The sequence below is a fragment of the Bos taurus genome, chromosome 15 (assembly GCF_002263795.3).
Source record: "Bos taurus isolate L1 Dominette 01449 registration number 42190680 breed Hereford chromosome 15, ARS-UCD2.0, whole genome shotgun sequence".
Taxonomy (NCBI): Eukaryota; Metazoa; Chordata; class Mammalia; order Artiodactyla; family Bovidae; genus Bos; species Bos taurus.
This window is the reverse complement of record NC_037342.1, coordinates 22,019,162-22,043,538: the sequence shown is the minus strand read 5'-3', so window position 1 is coordinate 22,043,538 and position 24,377 is coordinate 22,019,162. Positions and strand designations below refer to the sequence as shown.

Here is a 24,377-nt window from a genome sequence, read left to right as displayed (position 1 = left end):
AGTGCTAGAGAGGCGAGAGGCACAGAGAGCACCGCTGACATAAATGAAACGCTCCACAAATAAGACAGCAGAAAGCTACGGCCTGGCCAGGCGCCAGGGTGGCCCTGTCAGTGTGGGTGGCCAGTTCCAGCGTGGCATTGCTCTTCCTACAAATGCAAATATGCCATCTAGCTTCTGTCTATATCTTTCACAAAATCATTCATTTCCTGTCTGTTTCCTGGTTACGGTAACAATCACAAGCTTTAAAAATAGCCTGCCCTATATAATACGGCAGACAGTGCCCAATCTGTGTTTCGGGCCTGATGCCCTTACAGCCAAGCTTTCAGCACACTGCATTTTAATTTTTTCAAGGGAATTAGATTTTAAAAATAAATGAATCACGTTGTCCCAATTTATGTCTAAATTTCCGGGTGGGAATGTAACAGCAGTTTATGAGGATCTGAACATGCTAGGCAACCGCAGGCAGAGGAAACAGACCGTCCACAGGAAGTGGCCTTGTCCTCAGGGACACGGATGCTAACTCCTCGTGGTCGGGAACCCAGCTTAACACCTGCTTATGGCAGCCTAGCTTCAGGCTGTCTTGATTACGCTCTAGCTGAACTCATTACTTACCTTCCGAATCAGCTCTACCTCTGTTTCAGAAAAGGGCATTCACCTTCCTGATCCTCAAGGCTCATAATGCTGTCCTTGGTTTGGACTTCTAACAGTCTATCAATTTTATCTGTGCAATCTCGTTTATACCCTCGTCTCTTGTCCAGTTTCACGGGAACCATGTAGCTCAGTCTCTTATCAATCTCCCCTGGCACATGCTCTAACCTTCCACTGTCCTTGTCATCAGAATCTCTCCCACTCAAGGCAGGCTATGGACATTTCCAAGATTATTTCTGAAGTACAACATGGATCATGGTGCTTCCTTATCAAAAAATCTTCAGTTGTTTCCTGGAGAAATCCATCTGAGAAAAACTCCCCTGATAATACTGAAACATGTCCCCATGCTGAGAGCCTCAGACTAGAGAGAGTCTATCCCTTGGCTTTGCCATTCAAGGCAGGCTATTTGTCTTTATTTTGTACGACTCCCCTTCACAGGCCCGCTCCCTCAGCCATGCTGAGCTCCGGCTCTGACCTGTAGGGATGGGGCTTTCCTGACATTTCCCCTCCACTGAGAGAGCCAGCACACCCTCGTTTCCATCCATCCTGATTTTGTCTCTTAATTCCCAGCTCTGACAGTTAAATCAAAGACATTACTGATCAAACTGGAACTGTCTCCTAGTCTTGCAGCATTTTAATCTTTGTCTCTTTAAGCGACCAATTAGGTATCAATTTATTCAGTTCTCGGCATCACTGCCGTTAGTTATGCATCATGTCTCTTCTGCTAGACTACAGACTTTGAGGCAGAATTAATGTCTGAGTCATCTTTTTATTACCTAATGAGGCTAAAAGACAGGAAACCAATATTTATTGAGTATCTACAATTTGCCTAGAATCTCATACGCATTCTCTAAATTAATCCTCACAACAGTCTCATAAAGTTGGTTTCCTTGTTTTACAAGACAGAATGTAAGTTCAAAGAAATCAGTCACTTTGTCCAAGTTCACACAGCTAGAGAAGAAATGAGTCTATTTTAAACATACTCTAAGACCTGCCCATTAATGTGATCTTCAGTATATCACTTGATGCTAAGTATATAAAACAAATAATAAGTGGAATAAATATCTACTGGGCTTCCCAGCTGGCTCAGTGCTAAAGAATCTGCCTACCAAGCCCAAGACCAGGGTTTGATCCCTGGGTCGGGTAGATCCCCTGGAGAAGGAAATGGCATCCCACTCCACTATTCTGGCCTGGGAAATGCCATGGACAGAGAAGCCTGGCGGGCTACAGTCCAAGGGGTCACAAAGGAGTCAGGACATGACTTAGCAACTAAACAACAGCAAACACCCATTAAATGAGAGAAGCCATCATCTTCCACATACTAAAAGCCAACTTTATACAGCACGCCAGAATAAACTTATCTCCTTTAGGTATGTTCAAACTGGACACAAAGAGATATTTAGTTGAACAAAAAAGGCTCATTATTTTGTAGCTGCAGCACATGCAGAGGAGGGGCCATAGTAACAGGCAAAGCCCAAGTCAGCACAATAGTTACGTTTTTGTTTTCAGAATTACAGTTGGCTTAAAAAAATTCAAGACCTATGAGGGATCTAGAGCTTGTGAGAAGAGACTGGTTAAGGAAACAGAAGAAAGAAAGATTCTGAAAAGTACACATGAGCTCTGACGAGTTACATAATCATGGTGAAGACAAGATGGAGAGGGAGCCGAGGTCATCTCTGGACACGTTTCTCAGGTCTTCTGCACAAAAACAACACTCCTGAGCGCCTTGAGGAAATGACAAAGTTCAGCTAAGCCAAAGTACAATGTCTGCAGACCAAGCTGCCGGCTCCAGCCAACCCGCAAGCTCGGAGTCTCTCAAACACGTCCGTACCTTTGGAGTGTCAACACACTCTTCCTCCATGAACGCTGCCTCTGCCTGACAGCCAGACGTGGGAAACGCGAAGGCGTCCACGGTGGATGCCTGTGGGAGGAGGGCAGATCGCATCGCTCGCACGCTGGGTGAATGCACGGTCACCGGGAGCCCCACAGTCTGTGCCTGTAAATAGGGCAAGAATGGAAAGTTCGGGAACATTAATCCTCTCTCTATATACATAAATGTACAAATCCCTTGAAATACGACAATTCTTCCTGGTGCAATGAAAGGATAAACACTGATTTGTTGGAAACTCCAGAAAATGTGTGATGAAGTATGTACAGGTATAGGTATCCATCTGAAGCAGCCTCTGCCACCATTCTGAGACAGGTCGTACAGAAGTTCACTCCTGTTCCCACGGCGAGGTGCATAACTTTCACAGATATGACAAGAAAGCTAGTCTTTTCAAGGAAGGTAAGGATGTTCTTTTTTTTTTTCCAATTCAACAAACATGGATCATCCGTATCCTTAAATATATTACTCCAGAAAGAGACAAAGAAGCATAGAACAGTCCCAGTCTCAGGGAGCAGGAGCTCAAAATGGAACCAGAGATAGATACGCACACAACCAACTGTAACACAAAGTACACTGTAATAAGGGCTATCTACCTGCATCTTTTTTTTTTTTTTTGGTGGGGTATGGGGTGAGATGGTACATATTTCTTGGCAAGGATGTGTGTGAAGAGGAAGAAGAGAGAAGCAGCAGCTACTTGGCCGGGGCAGGAATTTCCTTCTCTGAAGGAGACTGCAGACTGAACACAGCCTGCTTGTCCAGCAGAAACAGAGATGCTTACTGCTGAGCAAGTTATGTTCATGAAGTCAGCCGGCTCTAGAAAGTCCATTCTCCATGTCTCCTCCATTAAACCCTCTAAGTAAACAAGTATTACAAACTCTTCCTTTGAAAAATCATTTAAAGAAGATTTTCCTTAATGGTATGGAATGACTGGGAAGATGACACTGTTGGGTAATCCTTTCCTCCCCATCTCTTTAAAACTGGCAGAATAATTTCTTAGATCTCTTTTGAACATAACAGACATTTCAAAACATAGGAAGGAACAATCATCACACCGGTTTCTAAAAGGCAGAGGAACGGCCTATATTTTTTTCTGCCATTATCGCTTCAGGAGATACAGGATGGTGAAAATGAAAAGGAACAGAATGGTATGATGCTAGCTTTTCCTTTCCCAAGACCTGGGTTTGATTTCTGGCTCCATCACTTACTAATTGTGTGAACTTAATCAGTTACCTAAACTCTTTTAATCTTATTTTCTTCACCTCCTAAAAAGGGCATAATATCTACTACACAGTGAAGTTAGGATTGTAACAGGCAACGTGTAAAGTCCTTCACTCAGTAATGTTGATTCCTCCTTCCTCCTTCTTTCTGAAGTCTTAGAATGATGACACAATTTAATATAGGAATCAGACTGCAAAATGAATATACACTTCTGTTCTCAGATACTACCTAATGGTTCTCAGTTAAAATTTCAGACTGATGGTTTTCAATAAAGCAGGGCATGTTAGAAATATACTTTATCCTTGACTATACTTTGAATATAGAGTATGCTTTATATTCCAATGTTAACATCATTAGATATACTGCATGAAATAAAGAATAAAATATAGCAATAGTAAAGTGTTGGTATTATACGGATGTGAAAAAAAAAGTAAGAAAATGCACTACATACATAAAGATAAAGAAATAGCTTTTCTTCTACCACTGCTCCTCAGGTCACTTTTGAAACTAAATATCCCCCCCCTCCCCCGCCCCCTTTCCAGCATTACTCATTTAAATTAACTGTTTTAGCTACAATGTAAAAATTAAACTTCCTAATAAAGTCTATTTGATATATTCTCCCTGCTCTTATCATTGTCTTTTCCATCGAAGGATAAAGCTAAACTTTTGATTTCTGTTTCCTAAATTTACTTGACTGCTCCTTATTAGGGCAAAGCATTACCTAGAGACGCTGCGCTGGAAATGAGAACCCAACATGACAACTAGGGTCGGGTGTGCTTCTCAGTTCCTTCCTCTTATTAGCTGTGACTTTTTAAATGGCAGGATTGTGCTGGGCCAGATCAAGCATAGCACGTTTCTTGGCAACTTTCACATCCAACCTGGACTACAACAGCTTACCGTGAACTTGGTAAAGACAGAGACATGAGACATTTTATTGTGACAATCACTTCATAGGAAATACAATGACAGATTTAGAGGTCTGCTTTTTAGGATTCTTAGAATCATGGAATTAAATAAATCTTTTTGGTACAAATTACAGTATAAGTATTCAAACAGCATGCCCAACACTAAGAAGTGAACTAAATAATATGTTGTTATAATAAATAGATGGTTGACTAATATCCCAAACAAGCAGATATTACCCGTTTTTTCAAGAGTGGCCATGAACACGACTGGCACATGAAAAGATGCTTGACATCATTCATTATTAGAGAAATGCAAATGAAAACGACCAAGAGATACCACCTCATAGTGGTCAGAACTGGCTGTCATTAAAGTCTTCTCTCGTGGCTCAGACAGTAAAGAATCTGCCTGCAATGCAGGAGAGCAGGGTTTGATCCCTGGATCAGGAAGATCCCTTGGAGAAGGAAATGGCAACCCACTCCAGTATTCTTGCCTGCAAATCCCATGGACAGAGGGGCCTGGTGGGCTACAGTCCATAACGTTGCAGAGTTGGACACGACCGAGCGACTAACACAAACAAAAAGTCTACAAATAAATGCTGGAGAGAGTGCAGAGAAAAAGGAATCATCATATACTATTGGTGGGAGAGTAAGCTGGTGCAGCCACTATGGAAAAGTGTGGAAGTTCCTCAGAAAACTAAAAACAGTATTACCATGCTGCTACTGCTGCTGCTGAGTCGCTTCAGTCGTGTCCGACTCTGTGCGACCCCATAGACGGCAGCCCACCAGGCTCCCCCGTCCCTGGGATTCTCCAGGCAAGAACACTGGAGTGGGTTGCCATTTTCTTCTCCAATGCATGAAAGTGAAAAGTGAAAGTGAAGTCGCTCAGTCATGTCCGACTCCTAGTGACCCCATGGACTGCATCTATGGGATTTTCCAGGCAAGAGTACTGGAGTGGGGTGCCATGGCCTTCTCCTAGTATTACCATATGATCCCACAATCTCACTTCTGGGTGTATATCCAAAAAAGAAAAAAAACAAACAAACTACTAATTCAAAAAGATACACACACCTCTATGTTCACAGCAGCACCACATACAACAGCCAAGACATGGAGATAATCTAAATGTCCACTGACAGACAAATGGATAAAGAAGATGTGGTACATACACACAGTGGAATACTACTCAGCCATAAAAAGAGTGAAATAATGCCATGTGCAGCAACGTGGATGCAACTGGAGATGATCACGATAAAGTGAAGTGAGCTAGAAAGAGGAAGAAAACATCATGTGACATCCTTACACGTGGAATCTAAGACATGGCACACATGAAGCCACCGAGGAAACGGAGAGAGGCTCACGGACGCACAGAACAGACTTGCGGTTATTGTGGGAGAGGGGTTTGCAGGAGGGGTGGACTGGGAGTCTGCAGACAGCAGATGCAAACTTACATTCAGAATGGATAAACAACAAGGGAACTGGGTTCAATATCCTAGGATAAACCACAGTGGAAAGGAATATATGTGTATAACTGAGTCACTTTTCTGTATAGCAGAAATTAACACAACACTGTAAGTCAATTATACTTTAATAAAAAATTTTAAAAAAGAGTGGTCATAAATAATAACCACGTCCACTAACTGCAATAACTTTTTAGATCACATATTTATTAACTGGAATCTCTTCTTCTGATTTTATGCTTTCCAGCACCATTAAAATGAAAATGCTTTTTCCTATGGGAAAAAATCTTTAGTGCTCCTGAAGGACAGCTGAAAACCTAGTAGAGAGAATTCACAATAAAAAGGCAACCAGTCCATTCTGAAGGAGATCAGCCCTGGGATTTCTTTGGAAGGAATGATGCTAAAGTTGAAACTCCAGTACTTTGGCCACCTCATGTGAAGAGTTGACTCATTGGAAAAGACTCTGATGCTGGGAGGGATTGGGGGCAGGAGGAGAAGGGGACGACAGAGGATGAGATGGCTGGACTGCATCACTGACTCAATGGACGTGAGTCTGAGTGAACTCTGGGAGTTGGTGATGGACAGGGAGGCCTGGCGTGCTATGATTCATGGGGTCGTAAAGAGTCGGACACGACTGAGCAACTGATCTGATCTGACAGTCAATTAGATGTCATGTTTCCTGCATACTATGTGGCAAATATAAGAACTCTCAATCCATCTAAGATGGGAATCTCACTGTTTTCTAAGTAGTAATCATGGGCTATTTATCACTACACCATAAATTCCCAGAGACTTGTTTTCTGGGCACCTATGAAACCGGGAGGGCTGGCACTGTCTGGCACGTAAGTGTTCTATCTGAACTGAACCGCTGGAATCAATTAACCAATTTCATCTTTGTAGGAAACTTGTGAAGTAAGTAGGTACTGCTGTTTCCATTCTATAGTTAAGGACACTGGGGCTCAGAGATGCTGACTTGCTGACGTCACTCAGCTCAGTATGGAGCCCAAGCTCTGCCTGACTGCACTGCTCATGTGACCTCTGCATGGGATCCTGTGACCTCCCTGGTTCCTATCGCTCCATCAAGTAATACGTGATCTGCCACTTCTTTAAAAAGAGAGCAGAACATCAAAGAATTCAAGGGGATAGGCTCTATTAAAACTTAAAGCATATTTATATTCACAAAAACAGAGAAATCTATTTTTTAACAAGTTCAACAATAAACATGAGAACCCCAGTCTCATAGGAAAGGGAGAACTTCAACCCAGTGCCTGATGCTCAGCACTCAGACGGGACTCATACTCTTTAGATACATTTCAAGTCACAGGAAATAGCTTTCTATGATAATTTAGGTCAATGTATACAATGAAAAGAACTCATGGGGTGCTCTTTAATAAAAAGTAATTATCAAATAGAAGAAGCTATGCTAATACATCTGAACCTCAAGCCAAATGAAATACAACTTGAGATCTAAGGAACTTGCATCAAATTTAACTGTGAAAAGGAAATCATGTGCAATAACAGACGTGTGTGCTTGGAGGGATCGTTTATGTAACCCTCACTTGTGTAACATCTCAGAAGAACAGAGGCCTGGGAGGGCAGCTGCTCAGTGTGGGGCTTCCCTGCTTCTTATTTTTCTGCTGCAGCGTTTTCAAGAGGGAAGGGTCACCTCCATTTCCCTTTTGCTGCCCCAAATTTGGAATTCTCATTTTGTCACCCCCTCTATCTTGAAAGCAATACTGCTCCACTTTGAAGGATTACAAGTGCTCAGAGATACTTCAACCCAAATATCTGGAACTTTGGTGATACATTATTTTACTCACGTTAGTCTCAATATTCACATTATTTGAGATATTGAAGTATGTATAAGAAAGCATATCATTTGCCTATTAAAATCAAGAAGATTTCAATTTCCTTGGGTTTCTTTTTCACATACTCTGGAGAAGTCAATGAAAGATTCTATTATAATTCTATAAATTTTGCAGGACTGCCAAACAAGAAATACAAAGTGAAACCTCTTTTGTTCTTACTCCCACTTTAAATACGGTACTCACAGAAGTAGATGGAAATCCTGAAAGATCGTGTGAATGATCTGTACAGGCTATCTCCCAGTTCTCCTTAGCGCCAGCCTCTCTCTGGGGACTCAGGTCCATTCTTCCCCATCAGCTGAGTCGCCACCACTATGACTCCCTCAGCCTTGGGCTCAACGATGGAGCCGCCTCTCCTTTGTCCCTTCCTCCCCAACATTATTTATTACTTATCACTGATTATTTATTACTATATGCTGAACAATTATTTACTAATGTAAATGTCCCAGCATCTTATAATTATTCCCATTTTAAAGCTTGAGAAACTGAGGCACAGAAAGACCTCAGGTAACTTTTTTAAGGTGCACAGTAGGAGATGGCAGAATCTGGGATGTGCTCCAGAGCCCACCATGCTGGGCTGCCTCTCCAGACCAGGGCTGAGTTCAGCCAGGGCCCACCTGGGACAGCTCCTTACGCGTGCCCTTCCTGCCTACTTCCACTGGCACCATGTTAGTTTGGTCGTCAGTATTTCTCATCAACTATAATCATCTAATAGCACTCGCCAAATTTCTTCTCTCCCCTATCCAGTCTGTCCTTCACAATGTTAGCAGATTGCTTAGCTTAAAGTACAATATAATTTTATCACTTTTTTTGCTTAATAGTCTTCAGCAGTTCCTCATTTCTTCCTGAATTATTAGTAAACCGAAGCTGAAGCACCAATACTTTGGCCACCTGATGAGAAGAGCCAACTCATTAGAAAACACCCTGATGCTGGGAAAGATTGAGGGCAGGAGGAGAAGGGGACGGCAGAGGATGAGATGGTTGGATGGCATCACCGAGTCAACAGACGTGAGTTTGAGCAAGCTCTGGGAGATGGTGAAGGACAAGGAAGCCTGGAGTGCTGCAGTCCACGGGGTCACAGAGAGTTGGACACAACTGAGTGACTGAACAACAACTCTGTCCTTTACCTTGGCATTCAATCCCTTCACAGCATGGCTTCAACTTAACCACTCCGACTCTTTCATTTCCCTATTCTTCAGTTCAAGTGAATTAACTGGAACAAGTCTATACTGGCCCACTTGAGTACTTCTGGTCACACTGCTTCTGTCTACGTGTGATGCCTCTAGCTGCTGCCTCTCCTGAACAGCTGTGAGGCTCTATCTTAAATGCCATCTCTCCCACAAAGCCTTGCCCGATCAGATGTATCTCTCTCCCCTTTGCCCTTTTTCTAAAAAACGTTCTATGACACATCTACACAAGTTCAAAATGACGACATTCATAGCATCTTCTAAATTTTGCCTTTTCATTATTTTTGAAGGATTGCTATTCATGATGTTGTCTTATTTTGCTTCTATAATGTAATGACTCTGAGGGCACATTTATACATCCTGAGGGCACGTTTTATACATCTTCTTCCCTGTAGTGCCTAATAAGTGAACCTTTCACAGTAAATCTGCAATAAAAATTTATTAAATGAAATTGAATGTACAGATTAGTTACATTAATTCTCAACATAAATGAATGATTTTAAAAAAAGAGAGAAGCCTCTTAAAGAAAAAAAAAACTGTCTGAAATAAAATTAAACCCTTACAAATAGGAAGATGGTAAAGTTTTTGAGAGCCTAGTAAACGACAGACAGAAACTTTACCGAGAAACAAGGTGTAGAGGATGAAATCCTAGCCCTTTGTACTACGCCACGGAAAACGTGTCAAACGTCTGAACAGGCACACGCACTGATAAGACTATTGGCTAATAGGGCGTTACCTTGGCAACTGTTTGTTCGGCGATGGTGCTAGGCCGACGCTGGCGGGCATCAAGTCTCTGCTCCACAGGAAAACTGCTCCTGTGTGATTTCAGGCGCTCCACCAACAAGTAATAAATGGCAGCAAAGTGGTTATAGCTCTTGTTCTGCAAAGCCTGCAAGAGAAAACAAGTGCCAAAGGCGGAGAACCATAAAAACCAATTCAGTGATTTACACCTTTCTAAAAAAGAGGGAAAAGCACAACACTATAAATCAACTAATCTTCAATAAAATGAAAACCCTAAGGGAATATATGTACACCTATGGCTGATTCATGTTGAGGTTTGACAGAAAACAGCAAATTTCTGTAAAGCAATTATCCAATAAAAAAATAAATTAAAAAACAGAATGCAAGGAGTCTGGCTAAAATAAGTAAATAAATAAATAAAAAAGGGAGGGAAGAGATCATGTGTTCTTAAAAACAACAACAACAACAACAAAAAGAGTAACAAGCAAAGTCTGCCTCAAAATGAAAGGTATTCCAGAATTCAGAAGAGAAGACAGATAACTTCATTAATTGTATAAAGGGTGATACCTCTGAATGACTTGACTGGTCCTTTTACATTAATTGGATCCATTTATTTTTCTGCATTCAGAGAAAACGCCATCATTGTCTCATGCAGCGTTCCCCAACGCTGTCACTGTGGTCCCATCTCATGGCTGTAACTAGGCTGTAAGGCTGGTTAGCAACCTGAGCCCACAGGCTCTAATTCCACAGCCTCGACACAAGCCCAAAGCACTGCCAACCCTGAGGTCAATGATTAAAGTCTTTGGGGAAATTTCTGGTGATTATTTTGGGCTGGAGAATGACGTTTGGACACTAGGTTGAGAGACGCTGTGTCTCCATTCTTAGGTAATTTTTTCCTCTTGTTTTTGCAGTCCCACCCTCGTGAAACCTTGAAAATAAAGTTGCTTCCCAATTTTTCACATCCCTAGCTGGCCAGCTCTCCAACGATGCTATTGAAAAAGAAAAACAGCAGCTCCTTTGGCTTCTAATTCCACGTGACAGGCTGCATGGGTGCTGTGCAGTGCAGCTCGTGTGCAGAGCAGCGGCAGCAAACATCACCGGCCAAGGGAACTGCGCTCACAGCTGCCGTCACGGGCAAGGACAGAGGCCTCGCTGAGCGCGTGGTGGGCAAAGGCAGGGCAGCGCGGTTTCACTTATGGCAACAGCGACGCAAAGGCAGCACGGGCCACAGTCCTCTGTCTTCACCGGGGCGCATTTTATATTCTTGTTATGCTTCATTCTTAAAAATACTGTTTTTGACTGCTGTGGAGGTATTAAAAATATGTATATCCTATGAATATGCTAACTATTAAAGGACAGAAATAAAGCTGATGAGCAATTTCCCAGGTTCTTGACCTTCTCAGGTCTATGACCCATAAAACTTCCAAATCAGGAATCCACCTGTTGTTGCCTTCTGAGTTTCTTCAGCTCACATCTAAATCCCACTGGTTTTCCTAAACCTGCTGTCTTCCCTTCTTCCTTTATGTTTAGCTCTCGCCTTGTTCTGTATCTGCACACTTACATCCCATATAAACTAGCTTATTACCTATAAGAGTTTATGTTTCATCTTAGAAGAAACTTTCTACTTTTTATTTGCTAAGCTTCCATCACTGTCTTTCCTCAAACATACATAACACTTCCTTTTGAATTTTTTGGCTGATGGGGCAAAGGCAAGAATTTATATATTGATTAAAAGCACACAAAAATAGAGTGTGATGAAATGTCCAGGAAGACTAAACTGCACGCCGAGGTGCTGGTTTGGCCAGAAGACCAGGTTGACAAGTATGAGAATGAAATTTTAAGTTACTAAGTATTGATACAACAGAATCCTGAAATATCTTTAGTCAAATCTCCAATCCCTTTACCTCAATGGTTTTCTGTTGATCTATTCCAAGGCCGTGCATTAATCGCAGAACCTGCTCATTAAACTCCCCGATGGACGGCTCGTTTTCTTGCTCTTGTGGATAGAGAACAGGCCTCTGAACGGGAACTTCCACAAGCATCCACTTATGCTCCTTGATTTGCGCTATGGTCAGCCGTTTGGCCGGGTCCAGGACCAACATCCTTCGAATAAGGTGCTCACAATCTACAGAAAACACAGTGTTACGGAAGTCATGTGATTCTCCTTGCACTTTGGCGTATTTACCTGACTCGTGACTTTGTACAGTGGTGATAATCTTTGTATCCTCCACAGGGCCCACTGGAAAGCAAAAGGTCAAATGAGTAAATAAAACCTGAAAGCTATTTGTATTCGTCAAGTTCACACGATGCATGGTGACCCGTGAAATTAACCATCTCCGTGAATGAATACTTAAGAAAAACAGGAGGGTGTAGGTCTATTCAAATCTGTACTAAACGAACCTTTCTATTGAATTTCTTAATTGAAAATATCTAGACACAGACTTAGATTTCCACTAAAGAAAGAGAAAAAAAAAGTCTTTTTCCTAGAACAAGCAAATAGCAATGGATCCTTCCGGTCACTTCTGAGGCTGATATACTAAGGTTGTGTGAGGCAAGAGCCCTCCAAGGGACTGTTGCTATTCTCCATATCAGTGCAACTGAGGAAAATGTAGGTGAAACAGCAGTTACTTCTGATGACATTAGGTAAACTGTACTGCTGCAATTCTGGGCTCTTGCTTATCCTCTGAGCTGACAGCACCCTCTTTACTACCCCGCATAAGCTAACCTTCCATCACGAGTTAAGTGCCAGGCACCATGCTAAGAGCTCTACACAGATGAATTTAATTAATACCTCAACACCCCTGTTAGCAACTATTGTTACTTCCATTTTATAGAGTGAGGAAACTGAAGCACAGAAATATAACTTGCCAAGGTCAGACCGCCAGTAAGTGGTGGACTCAGGATTAAACCAGGTGGTCTGGCTCCAAAATCTACTTTCTTAAGTACTAGAACATTACTTCTGTTACTAGGAACTGGTAAGTTAAGGATGATAACCAAAATCTAAACTGAGTGAACTTAACTGCTGCCTATGCAGCAACTCAGTACAAGACTGAAGGGATTATAGCACTTCATCTTAATTCAGTTGTTTTGCTAGTTGGTTTTAAGTTTAAATAAAAAGCTTAATTTTGTAACCTCACACCAGAAGATATGGGAAAATCCATTTCATACTTAAGAGTGACATGGTTGTAAATCTGCATCTACAAAGTGCCTCTCAAAGGCTAAAATAAACACGTAGGACACTCACAGACGAGGGCAAACGGGAAGATTTACTGTTCTTAATCTGGGACACTTTCTGTTCCAGTTACAAGTAGGAAGGCTGGAATTTCTCTCACCTACATGGAGGGGGTTGCTTATTTCTATGACTTTTAAAGTGATTCGGTCACTTTATTTAGCACCCAAACTCTTAGAAAAAGAGAAGCCTTTCTTTAGGCATTCATTTTCAGAAAAAATTCTGTAAAGCACAATTTTAAGATAGACAGGTTGTTACCTTCTGACATGAAATATGGAATCCGGAATCTTCCTTCTAAAACTCTCTGCCTCAAAATTGGAAGAGTTGGTCCATCAAATGGTAGAGCTCCACAGACAAGAACGTAAAGAACCACTCCCATGCTCTGTGGAAGAAAATAAGGCTGTCATTTTTCTACTGAGAACTTTGAACGCGCTTTGTTTTCCTAAAATATCCTCAAGCTCTTAAAATTATACGGACTGAAAATTCCTGTTTGAATTTACTACTGTCTCAGAAAAAAAAAAAAAAGCTGGAATGCTGACTACTGCAATAAAGCATCCTATAATAAATACCAAAAGAACTAAACTTAATCATTTTGATTACTAAACTTTAAATCACTGTTGATATTAGGATGGTAACATCTTCCCCTAGAAATTCTTTCCTAGAATCTTTACGCTGACTAATTACAGGCCAGTGGACAGGAAAAGTATGAACTACTATCTATGTGTTAGGTACCAAGAGCTTCAAAATGGGCCAGCGTACCCAGTATTATCATGATAGATGCATTTAACACAGCAAAGCAAAGAAATACCCAAATATCCAGCTGTGGTCCTTCATACTGCTGCCCTTCAAAGACTTCTGGGGCTGCATAAGGGGGGCTGCCACACCACGTTGCCAGCAGTTCACCACTTTTAAAGAAATTTCCAAAACCGAAATCTAGTGGGATGGAAATAAACGTTACTTTCATCTATGCTCTCAAACTATACTGAATTTCTCATACTAATTTTATAATACGCTGTATCGACAATACCACTACTACTTCACTCTGTGAGCATGGGGTGGCATGTAACTTGTGGTGTTTCCTTAGCATTCAGTACTGCTACTGCTGCTGCTGCTAAGTCACTTCAGTCGTGTCCGACTCTGTGCGACCCCACAGATGGCAGCCCACCAGGCTCCCCCGTCCCTGGGATTCTCCAGGCAAGAACACTGGAGTGGGTTGCCATTTCCTTCTCCAATGCATGAAAGTGAAAAGTGAAAGGGAAGTCGCTCAGTCGTGTCCGACCCTCAGTGACCCCATGGACTGCAGCCTTCCAGGCTCCTCCATCCATGGGATTTTCCAGGCAGGAGTACTGGAGTGGGCATTCAGCACAATGAATAGCAAATATTAAGCATTCAATAAATATTTCTTGAATGAATGTGTTAATGAATTAAGTTTTCTTCTCAAAGAGAATGAGTGAGAAACTGGAAAAAGGACTTTAAATCATTTATTTTTAAGGCTGAAAAGAAAAATTCCACTGATAAGGACAACCAGCTTGAATTTGCTAATTTTAGAATTTCAATGACTCCATGATTAAGAGCTCTTGAGCTTATACAGTCTCTAAAGAAAGAAACAAATGAGTAAAACTCTAAGATATTTACCTAAACACAACCAAGGGACTGGCTGCTCTCATAGCCATTACTCCAAGGTAGCAAGAGAACCTTTTAAGGCAACTGAGGACAGTGTTTCCTAAGTAACAACTCTATGAAGTGTTGGCTCCCACATCCTGAATAGACAGATACTCATCTGAATAGCTCATTAACATGTGATGGCTCTGCGGCTCGACCACAGGCCACTTATCATCATTATCACTTATTTACTCATTTATGTAATGTGGTGGCATTATACTTCTCAACAGTTAATGGCCTTCCCCTTATGATATCAGTCACACCAAATCTGCAGCTTTGATATATAGCATGCACTCTGGAAGCACTGTGGCCTTCAATACACATGACAGTTACCACGGAAGACAAACGCAGTGAGCACTCTGGTGTAAATGCAAGCTTGTGCCCTTTTGCTAAGCCCTCACACAGTTCCGTGTTCTCAGCCGAGGAACAAACTCCTGTTATTTTGTAAGTTACAGCCATACTCTCTTTATGCTGCAACAGACTCCTGACTGAAGGACACACCTTAGTGATAAGAACTGGCTCTCCTCTGGCCAGTGTCTGCACTGCAGGGTGAGCTTTCAGAGGTGCCCCCAGGGGGCTGAAGCAAGTCTCCTGCATCAGACTGACTGTGGGACACAGGCTGTCTTCCTGAGCCTCAAGCTGCACAGCTGTAACACAGACACATGTGTAGCCAGCAGGCTGCTGTGCAGAGCCAGTAAGTGAACAGAAACTCACACTCTACTCACACCTTGAGACTATGGCGCACTTCTCTATTTATTTTTATTTTTGGTTGTGCTGGATCTCGGATGCTTGTGCTTGGGCTTTCTCTAGTTGCAGGGAGGGGGGTCTACTCTCTGGTTGCGGTGCGTGGGTTTCTCATTGCGGTGACTTCTCTTATTGCAGAGCACAGGTTCTAGGGCGTGAGGGCTTCAGTAGCTGTCTAGTAATTAAAGTTCTTTAACTTTCCTGAATCTTTCTTTCTGTACCTATAAGTGTGGAGATAATCTGCCTACCCAGATAGGATGCTATGAGGAGTAAATGAGATTAGGAACGTGAGATTCTTGATTCCTGGAGCACAGGAGATGTGAAGTGTTAGCTCCCTTCTCCTGAAGTGAAGCCATCATTACCAATGACTGCCCTTCACAGAAATGGGTCCTGAGAAAATACACTGGGAGGGTAAACAAGGTGAGGAGAGGGACTTTCCTGGTGGTCCAATGGCTAAGACTCCAGGCTCCCAGTGCAGGAGGGCCTGGGTTCAGTCCCCGGTCGGAGAACTGGATTCCGAATGATGCAACTGAAAGACTCCGTGTGCTGCAGTGAAGATGGAGGATTCCACATGCCTCAGTGAGACTTGGCACAATCAAATAAATAAGCAAACAAATAAATACTAGAAAGAAAAACAGCTAAATACTAAAAAGAAAAAAGAAGCTTAAGGGTTCAGAAGAGAAAAGATGGTGCACGTGGGGAGAGGGACGGTGTGTCTAAAGCTGGAGGAACAGTGGTGTGGCCCATCCTTGGTGTCCAGAAACGCAAGGCAACGAGAATGCCGCCCTCCATCATGTGCCTACAGTTCAGTCCTACACTTGGCTTTCCAAACTGACTGTCAGAGAGGTCTTATCTTCTCAGCTCACTCCAAACCTAACAATTCACACCCCATCACAATCCATGTATTCATATTGACAGGTGTTTCTCATTTTCTAAAAAACTACACTCAAACCAGCCAAAGACAAGACGGTCAAATAATATCTAAAGAGGAAGATGTTAATTTCAGTCACATGGAGAAGCACAAGAAGCTCTGGGATGTGTGTTTGGAGATCCTGAAATAGGTCCAATAATTGCTGTCCTTTAAACCATAATCACAGGATGAGTTTCAGCACATGTAAGTTGAGGATACTCTCCAAATAGCACTGTAAACATTTTAATGTCTCAAAGAGCCATTCTCATCCCCTTCAATCTGAAACCCTTCCCCCCTATCCCGCCCCGACTCCCTTTGAGTTTAAGTAGAACAACCTCAAAGAGGGACTTGGCTTGGACTCCCCTCCTCACAGCACCCACACTGGACGCTTCACTGGCAGGAAGACAGAAAAACTAGGAGAGCACCAGGGCGCCTATGGTGGCCTAGACTCAACCTCGGCTGTACCCATTTGGGAAAAGAAAGCCGCCTGCTACCTTAGAAGAAGAGGAGTGCTACACCGATGTCACCTCTGTTTCTGCAGGTAGCTGAAGAAAGCGGGAACTTGAGCCTGCAGGACATTCAAAGAGGCACCGCAACACTATCAGGTGCGTCAGAATTACTATGATAGCATTTAGGTGGGTGTTGTCTATACCCTGTCAAAGCATTAAATATTTAATTTGTAATCATGCGATCTATGGGTTAAGGAAGGCTTTGCTGCTGCTGCTGCTGCTGCTGCTAAGTCGCTTCAGTCGTGTCCGACTCTGTGCGACCCCATAGACGGCAGCCCACCAGGCTTCCCCATCCCTGGGATTCTCCAGGCAAGAACACTGGAGTGGGTTGCCATTTCCTTCTCCAATGCATGAAAGTGAAAAGTGAAAGGGAAGTAGCTCAATTGTGTCCGACTCTTAGCGACCCCATGGACTGCAGCCTACCAGGCTCCTCCATCCATGGGATTTTCCAGGCAAGAGTACTGGAGTGGGGTGCCATTACCTTCTCCAAGGAAGGCTTTGGAGTCAGGCAAATCTTGGGTTTTCCGCTTAGCTGTGTGATCTTGGGCACATTACTTGATTTCTCAGAGTCCTGGTTTCCTTACTTGCAGAATAGAGACAATGTCTATGCTCCACAAAGTGACTATGAGCAATATATAATGAGTATATGTAGATATGTACACTTAAAGTAGATAATATATAATGCTTTAGGTATGCTATTGAAACACAGCAGGTGCTCAATAAACAGTAGCCGCTGAGTAAGCTACTCAATACGAGGGAAGAATAGCAATTCTTTCTGTTTTACTTATCTGTCTTCCCTATCAGACTAAACTCCTTGAGAGTGCAGAAAGCGGACTGCAACCCCAGACTCAGCACACTGACAGCCACTTAGTGAAGGACTGCTGAATGAATATGTTGTCATCGTCTCTTTAAAAGTGCCAGAAGCTGATCTAAGCTTTCCTAAGATGATTTCTTCTTAATAACCCCATAAGGTATCCTTATTCTAGGAGGAATGAGGGTAGGATGTTAAGGATCTTGCTAGAAATTATACTAAGCTGCAGGCTTGCAAGAGGAACCAAATCTGACTACAGAGCATTCACTGTTAACCACCTTTGTGTCCTTCTCTGGCCCAGTGACATGTAGCTATTTTTTGAACAAGTTAATAATTATCAGGCAATGGGAAGACACTTAAAAGTCTTTTTATTTCTTAGTGGAATCTGGACAACTTGCTTTGTTCACAGTCTGCAGCTTTCTGCTTAAAGGCATATAGTGAAACAAGGGGTGAGCAAGAGGGATGAAATATGAAAACAGCAGAGCTATGCAGGATTTTTTATCGTTATTTATTCATATGGAATGGGTTAATGTTTCAGCACATCAAATTCTTTCCTTCATCAAACATCTGAGTGCATACATGTGTCAACCATTCTACAAACAAAGAAAGATAGTCTCCCGACAATAGCGAAAAATCAAGGACCCCACATTATTACCTGACTTTTGAAAAGCATTATGAACAGTCATGTGGGCATTCCTCTCTAAACCAGACCCAGACCCAACCCCTGTCCTGCTGGAAAGGAAACCTCCTTTTAGTTTAATGCCTAGTTTAATGTGTTCTCTGATGCTCTGATCTGCAAGTGAATACTTCAAAGATGGCTGCTATTTCCTCAGACATTTTTTTTGATTCTTGTTTCTCTGTCATAGAATGTATGCCATGTTATGATGGATTCGTTTTGGTATTATTTAACTTTTAATTCTGAAATAAATTTAGATTTACTGAAGAGTGGCCATAACAAAGTAAGAAGAACTCCCTCTGTCCTTCATGCAACTCCCCCCTCCAGTATTAACATTCCATATAACTATAAATAATCAAAACCAAGGATAACACCGATGCAGCACTGTTAATTAAAACATGGACTTCATTAAGATTTCCCCAGTGTTTTCACTAACGTCCCTTCTCAGTGCAGGATTCCACACTGCACTTAGTTGTCATGACTTCTTCGTTGCTGTTTGGTTGCTAAGTCGTGTCCGACTCTGCCCATGGACTGTAGTCTGCCAGGCTTGGTCTTCTCTAATTTGCAACATCTCCTCAGACTTTCCTTGTCTGTCTTGACTGTGACCAGGGCAGGTCACATATTTTGTAGACTGTCTCTCAGTCTGGGTTTGCCAAGTGTTTTCTCACGATTAGATTAAGATGATTACTTTTGGAGAAGAACATCACAGCTGCTGCTGCTGCTAAGTTGCTTCAGTTGTTTCCGACTCTGTGCGACCCCATAGATGGCAGCCCACCAGGCTTCCCCATCCCTGGGATTCTCCAGGCAAGAACACTGGAGTGGGTTGCCATTTCCTTCTCCAATGAATCAAAGTGAAAAGTGAAAGGGAAGTCGCTCAGCCGTGTCCAACTCTTAGTGACCCCATTGACTGCAGCCTACCAGGCTCCTCCATCCATGGGATTTTCCAGGCAAGAGTACTGGAGTGGGGTGCCATTGCCTTCTCCAAGAACATCACAGAGGTGATGTATTCTTCTCAGGGCTTCATATCAGGGGGAGCAGGTATTATGCCTTAATGACAAGTGGGGTTAATCTTGATCTCTTAAGGTGGTATCTGCTGGGTTACCCCATTATAAAATTATTTTTCTCTTTGAAATTAATAAATATTTTAGAGAAGATACATTGGCACTATATATACCCTGTTCTCCTTAAACGTTCACCTACTAGTTTAGCACTCATTGGCAGGTCTTGACTGTAGCAATGATCACTGTGGTAGTCTAATGGGAAGCTTTTGTTTCCTGTATTCCTTCTACAGTATTAATCACAACTCTCCAAGAGTTGTCCCTTCTTCCCCTCTTATTTATTTATTGGTTAGATCATTTCTTTATTTTTTACAACACTGTCATAATATGTTCATCATAAGTATTTATTTTATTCTTTGGATTATAATTTAATACTGAAAGAAGAAAGCTAAAGTTTAATAGCTCAGTCATGTTCAACTCTTTGCAACCTCATGGACTGTAGCCTGCCAGGCTCCTCTGTCCATGAAATTCTCCAGGCAAGAATACTGGAGTGGATTGCCATTCTCTTCTTCAGGGGATCTTCCCAACTCAAGGATCGAACCTGGGTCTCCCGCATTGCAGGCAGATTCCTTACCATCTGAGACACCTTCTGATGCTTAAATAGTTCCAACTTTGGCCACTAGGAGATAATTCAGGTTGGCTCCTGTATCCTTTCAACACGCCCCCATCTTTTAAAAGTTTCTTTTTATTTTAAGTATTTCCTTATCTTTTGGTACCAGAAGATGTTCCAGGCTCATCTTGTACTTTCCTGTCCCATCCCAGGAATCAACCACTTTTCCAAGGAGCCCTGATTTCTTTTACAGAGAAATGGTATTCAAGAACCAAGACTAAGATCTTGATGTACTCACTGCAGCTGGGCTGTCATCAAACAGAAGAAATATATGTATGAATGCTTATTGGTGTACACACGCCCACACCCTATATTTATGTTGATTCCTTTCTATATATATATATGTATTAAAAAGAAATGTTAACCTTTGAGTTCATATTGATACTTCTTACTCCAATCCAGGGTTCAGACTAGCATTATTTTGATATTATTTTTATTCATACTTGATTGACTAAACAACTCAACAAAATTTTGAAGGTATAAAGTTTTTTTCCTTGAGGTAATTTGTTATTTGTGTGGGAGTAATTGCTTGAACTCTCACTCATAACATACGTTGAATGTTATGAGTGAGATTTCAACATTTTCAACATTTCCTGAGCATAGCAGGGAAAAGACACACTTTCTCAAAGAACTCTTAGCTTCAAAATTTTAAGATATGAAAGCATGTTCAGGATGGGAAACACAAGTATACCTGTGGTGGATTCATTTTGATATTTGGCAAAACTAATACAATATTGTAAAGTTTAAAATAAAATTAAATTAAAAAAAAAAAGAAAGCATAAGTTTTTGAAGCAAAATGACAACTAGTCTTTCAACATGGTGTATGAGTTATAATCAAATCCAAACATCATTTAAATCTTGCCTACTTTGGACTAAGCATTACACACTTGGTATTTTTCTATATATTATCTCAATCATGAATGTCCTTACCTTACAAAGGGGGAAACTGAAGCTGAAAGTGGTTAATTGAGTTGCCCAAACTATTTACAAGTGGCTTAACCAGTATTCAAATACAAGTCCTTTGAACTCCAAGCCAGGTGGGTTTTTTTGTTTTTTATTTTTAACTGTATCACCATCACTCTTCAAAGAAGTTTAATACAACTTAAAAATGGAGGTAAGGCTATTATAAAACGTGGGGAAAATCCTTTACATTGTATGGAGATGACAGATTTTCTAATTTATCCCTCTGCTAGCAGAACTTGACAAGTGAGGGCTTTCTCATCTCTGCAATATTGATGCTTTGTTAAAAGCATCCTTAACAAGTGAATGGGAATAATTAGGATGTTTACAAGGCAAATCTCAAATATACACCTACATTCATTTTAGAAATCCATATTTATTTTAAGAATGCATGACATGTTAAAATAGACACATCTTGTCCTTTTCATATGAAGATGATTTATGGCATCTTATACTCTGAGGCATATACTCCAAGGTTTTACTGTGACGTTAGCTTTGGGATTTCCTGCTATATCCATATTTTCTCACTTGATTTACATGTCACATAAAATGTCAATAAAGAAAGCATTTGGGGTAGAGTTTCTAACTACAGAGCAGATTAATTACTGTTGACTAGTTTGCTTGGAAATCAACTTGGCTTCACAAGCTGAGTCCTCTATTTATTTATTATCTAACCACTAACAGACCATGGATGTATTTGAAAACAGTATTAGAACTGCTATTATTGTTTTCTGCTTTATATTTTTAAAGTGATTGATTGACCCAAATCTTCCTGATAAGAAAAATCAACTATTATTACTCTTATCACTAAGTTACATAAATTATCAGTGCCCAAACACCATTAGCAAAGGGCTAATGTTTTAGGAATAACAAGGCCTTACAAAGAGTAAGCAACCTGACATCTGGTCCCATCACTTCATGGCAAATAGATGAGGAACAGTGGAAACACTGACAGACTTTATTTTTTGGGGCTCCAAAATCACTGCAGATGGTGACTGCAGCCATGAAATTTAAAGACGCTTGCTCCTTGGAAGAAAGGTTATGACCAACTTAGGCAGCATATTAAAAGGCAGAGACATTACTTTGCCAACAAAGGTCCGTCTAGTCAAAGCTTTGGTTTTTCCAGTAGTCATGTACAGATGTTAGAGTTGGACTATAAAGAAAGCTGAGTGCGGAAGAATTGATGCTTTTGAACTGTGGTGTTGGAGAAGACTCTTGAGAGTCCCTTGGACTGCAAGGCGATCCAACCAGTCCATCCTAAAGGAAATCAGTCCTGAATATTCATTAGAAAGACTGATGCTGAAGCTGAAACTCCAATACTTTGGCCACCTGATGCGAAGAACTGACTCATTTAAAAAGACCCCAACGCTGGGAATGATTGAAGGTGGGAGGAGAAGGGGATGACAGAGGATGAGACAGTTGGATGGCATCACAGACTCAATGGACATGAATTTGAATAAGCTCTGGGAGCTGGTGATGGACGTGGAAGCCTGGCATGCTACAGTCCATGGGGTCGCAAAGAGTCAGACACGACTAAGTGACTGAACTGAACAAAGAGTAAATAAGCTGATCCTGATGATTACTGTCTGATGGGAACAAAGCACATTAGCGAATACTGTCAGAGTGAAACAGATCAAATATTAGCATGCATACAAATCACCTGGGGAACCGCTGAAATGCGGTTCTGATTCAGTAGGCCTGGGGTAGGGGAGTTCGAGAGTCTGCAGTCCTAACAGGCTCCAAAGTGATGCTCATGCTGGTCCCCTGACCACTCTTCCAGTAGTCAGGACATAAAGAATAAAACAGAGGTCGTGAAAAAGACACAGAAGATGTTGAACAGCTTGTCACTGTTTATTGTTGTGAAATAGAATTACTAAATATTTTCAGGATTTACTATTTACATGACAAAGACTAAATAGAAGTCATTAGGTAAACTATTTCAAGTCATTTTTTTTAAAAAAGAAAAAAGTAACCAAGACATTGAAAACCAGTCTTCAGGCTAAGAAAAAAGTAAATGATTTCCAGGAATCAACACAACCCAGGCAACTTTTAATCTCCAATAGTGTGTTATAATGTCTAATTTATAATTTTAAAAATCCTCCTACAGAGAAGCAGATGGCTTTCGTGTTAAATTTATCCTTGTTTCTAAAATTGCCAGTAGAATTCAGATATCCAGTCTTGCTGAAGAGTTACATGTCTTTTGCAGTTATTATAATAGGAGAGAAGAAGACAATTATGAGGAAATGAAAGCTGACAAATGAAAAGTAGCAGAGTGTGGAGCCAGAGCTGACCCACTGCACAAACTGAATGCCAATCAGCCATCACTGACGTCAATGCGTATTTTGTTGCCCACTGGCAAGAGAAGGCCAGCTGCACAGTTTACTGCCAAACATCAGTCACCTCCTCCCTACCTGACAGGAGGACACAAGAACAATCATCACAGCTGACGTGAAATGTGATCCTGCTGACCAGGGTGAGGCATCTGTTTGTCCAGTGAGAGAGTTTAGTGAGCTGAGAGGTGAATTAAACGCTCTTCCTCAGCCCAAAATGGAGTGAGGAGGAGGAAGGAGATGAAGAGGGGAGAAATAAGACAAAAGGAAACAGAAGCCTTTGAGCCACCTTCCATGTTTCAGGCTTAATGCCTGGCCAGGGCTAAGCAGGCTTGAAGGATAAAGACAAGGTCTCACTCTGTTTGCTGATGCAAAGCTCTCTGCACATTTTACATAATACTAGTGGCAGGAGGATAACAAATGGAAGACTTTTAATAAATATTTTACTAACAAAACCTGTTTCAGCCTATCCCACCCTTTTTTGGTTCCAGGGCAGAAAACTAGAATTATATATACAGAAATCTGATCTCCAGTTCTTCCAGTAAGCAGGAAGATTGCTAGAAGCAATCATGAGAGATGATGGGCTACTTATAGATTACAGGTCAGTTCAGAAAGGAAGTATTCCTCTTGGGCTAACGACAAGAGACCTGTGATGCACAGGTTAGACTTATTAGGCTTATTACACACAACTAATTACACGGAAGGTCCCTCTTAGAAAAATATATTAATTTGCATCAAGCAGAAACAATTTAGAATATAAATGATAAACTTTCCTTGTACCTCTGAGATTTGTATTGATAAGACTAAGTCTTGGTAATTAAAAAGACATGGTGAGGGGTTGTATGGCTATCAGTTTTTAAGATTTGTTTTCACATGGAATCAATTATACATTGAATACAAATACCTTTTACTGTTTACATGGTGCCAGGAATTTTAATTAACAATTTATTTAACAAACACTTAACTAGC

The 24,377-nt window shown here is 41.4% G+C and overlaps 1 protein-coding gene across 4 annotated transcripts in view; it reads right to left on the bottom strand.

The window, feature by feature from the left end:
- The window catches only part of SIK2 (salt inducible kinase 2), a 129,931-nt gene that overhangs the window by 14,190 nt on the left and 91,364 nt on the right, over positions 1-24,377 (bottom strand). For all 4 annotated transcript variants that reach the window (XR_009490585.1, XM_059874912.1, XM_059874911.1 and 1 more), the window contains exons 5-9: positions 13,947-14,071; positions 13,397-13,520; positions 11,814-12,034; positions 9,905-10,057; positions 2,480-2,644 (exon numbers count right to left, since the gene is read on the bottom strand). Coding sequence is in view for 3 of the 4 variants with exons in the window: in XM_059874912.1 (XP_059730895.1) it covers positions 2,480-2,644; positions 9,905-10,057; positions 11,814-12,034; positions 13,397-13,520; positions 13,947-14,071 (788 nt within the window). In the remaining variant the exon portion in view is untranslated. The remainder of the gene's footprint in view (positions 1-2,479; positions 2,645-9,904; positions 10,058-11,813; positions 12,035-13,396; positions 13,521-13,946; positions 14,072-24,377) is intronic.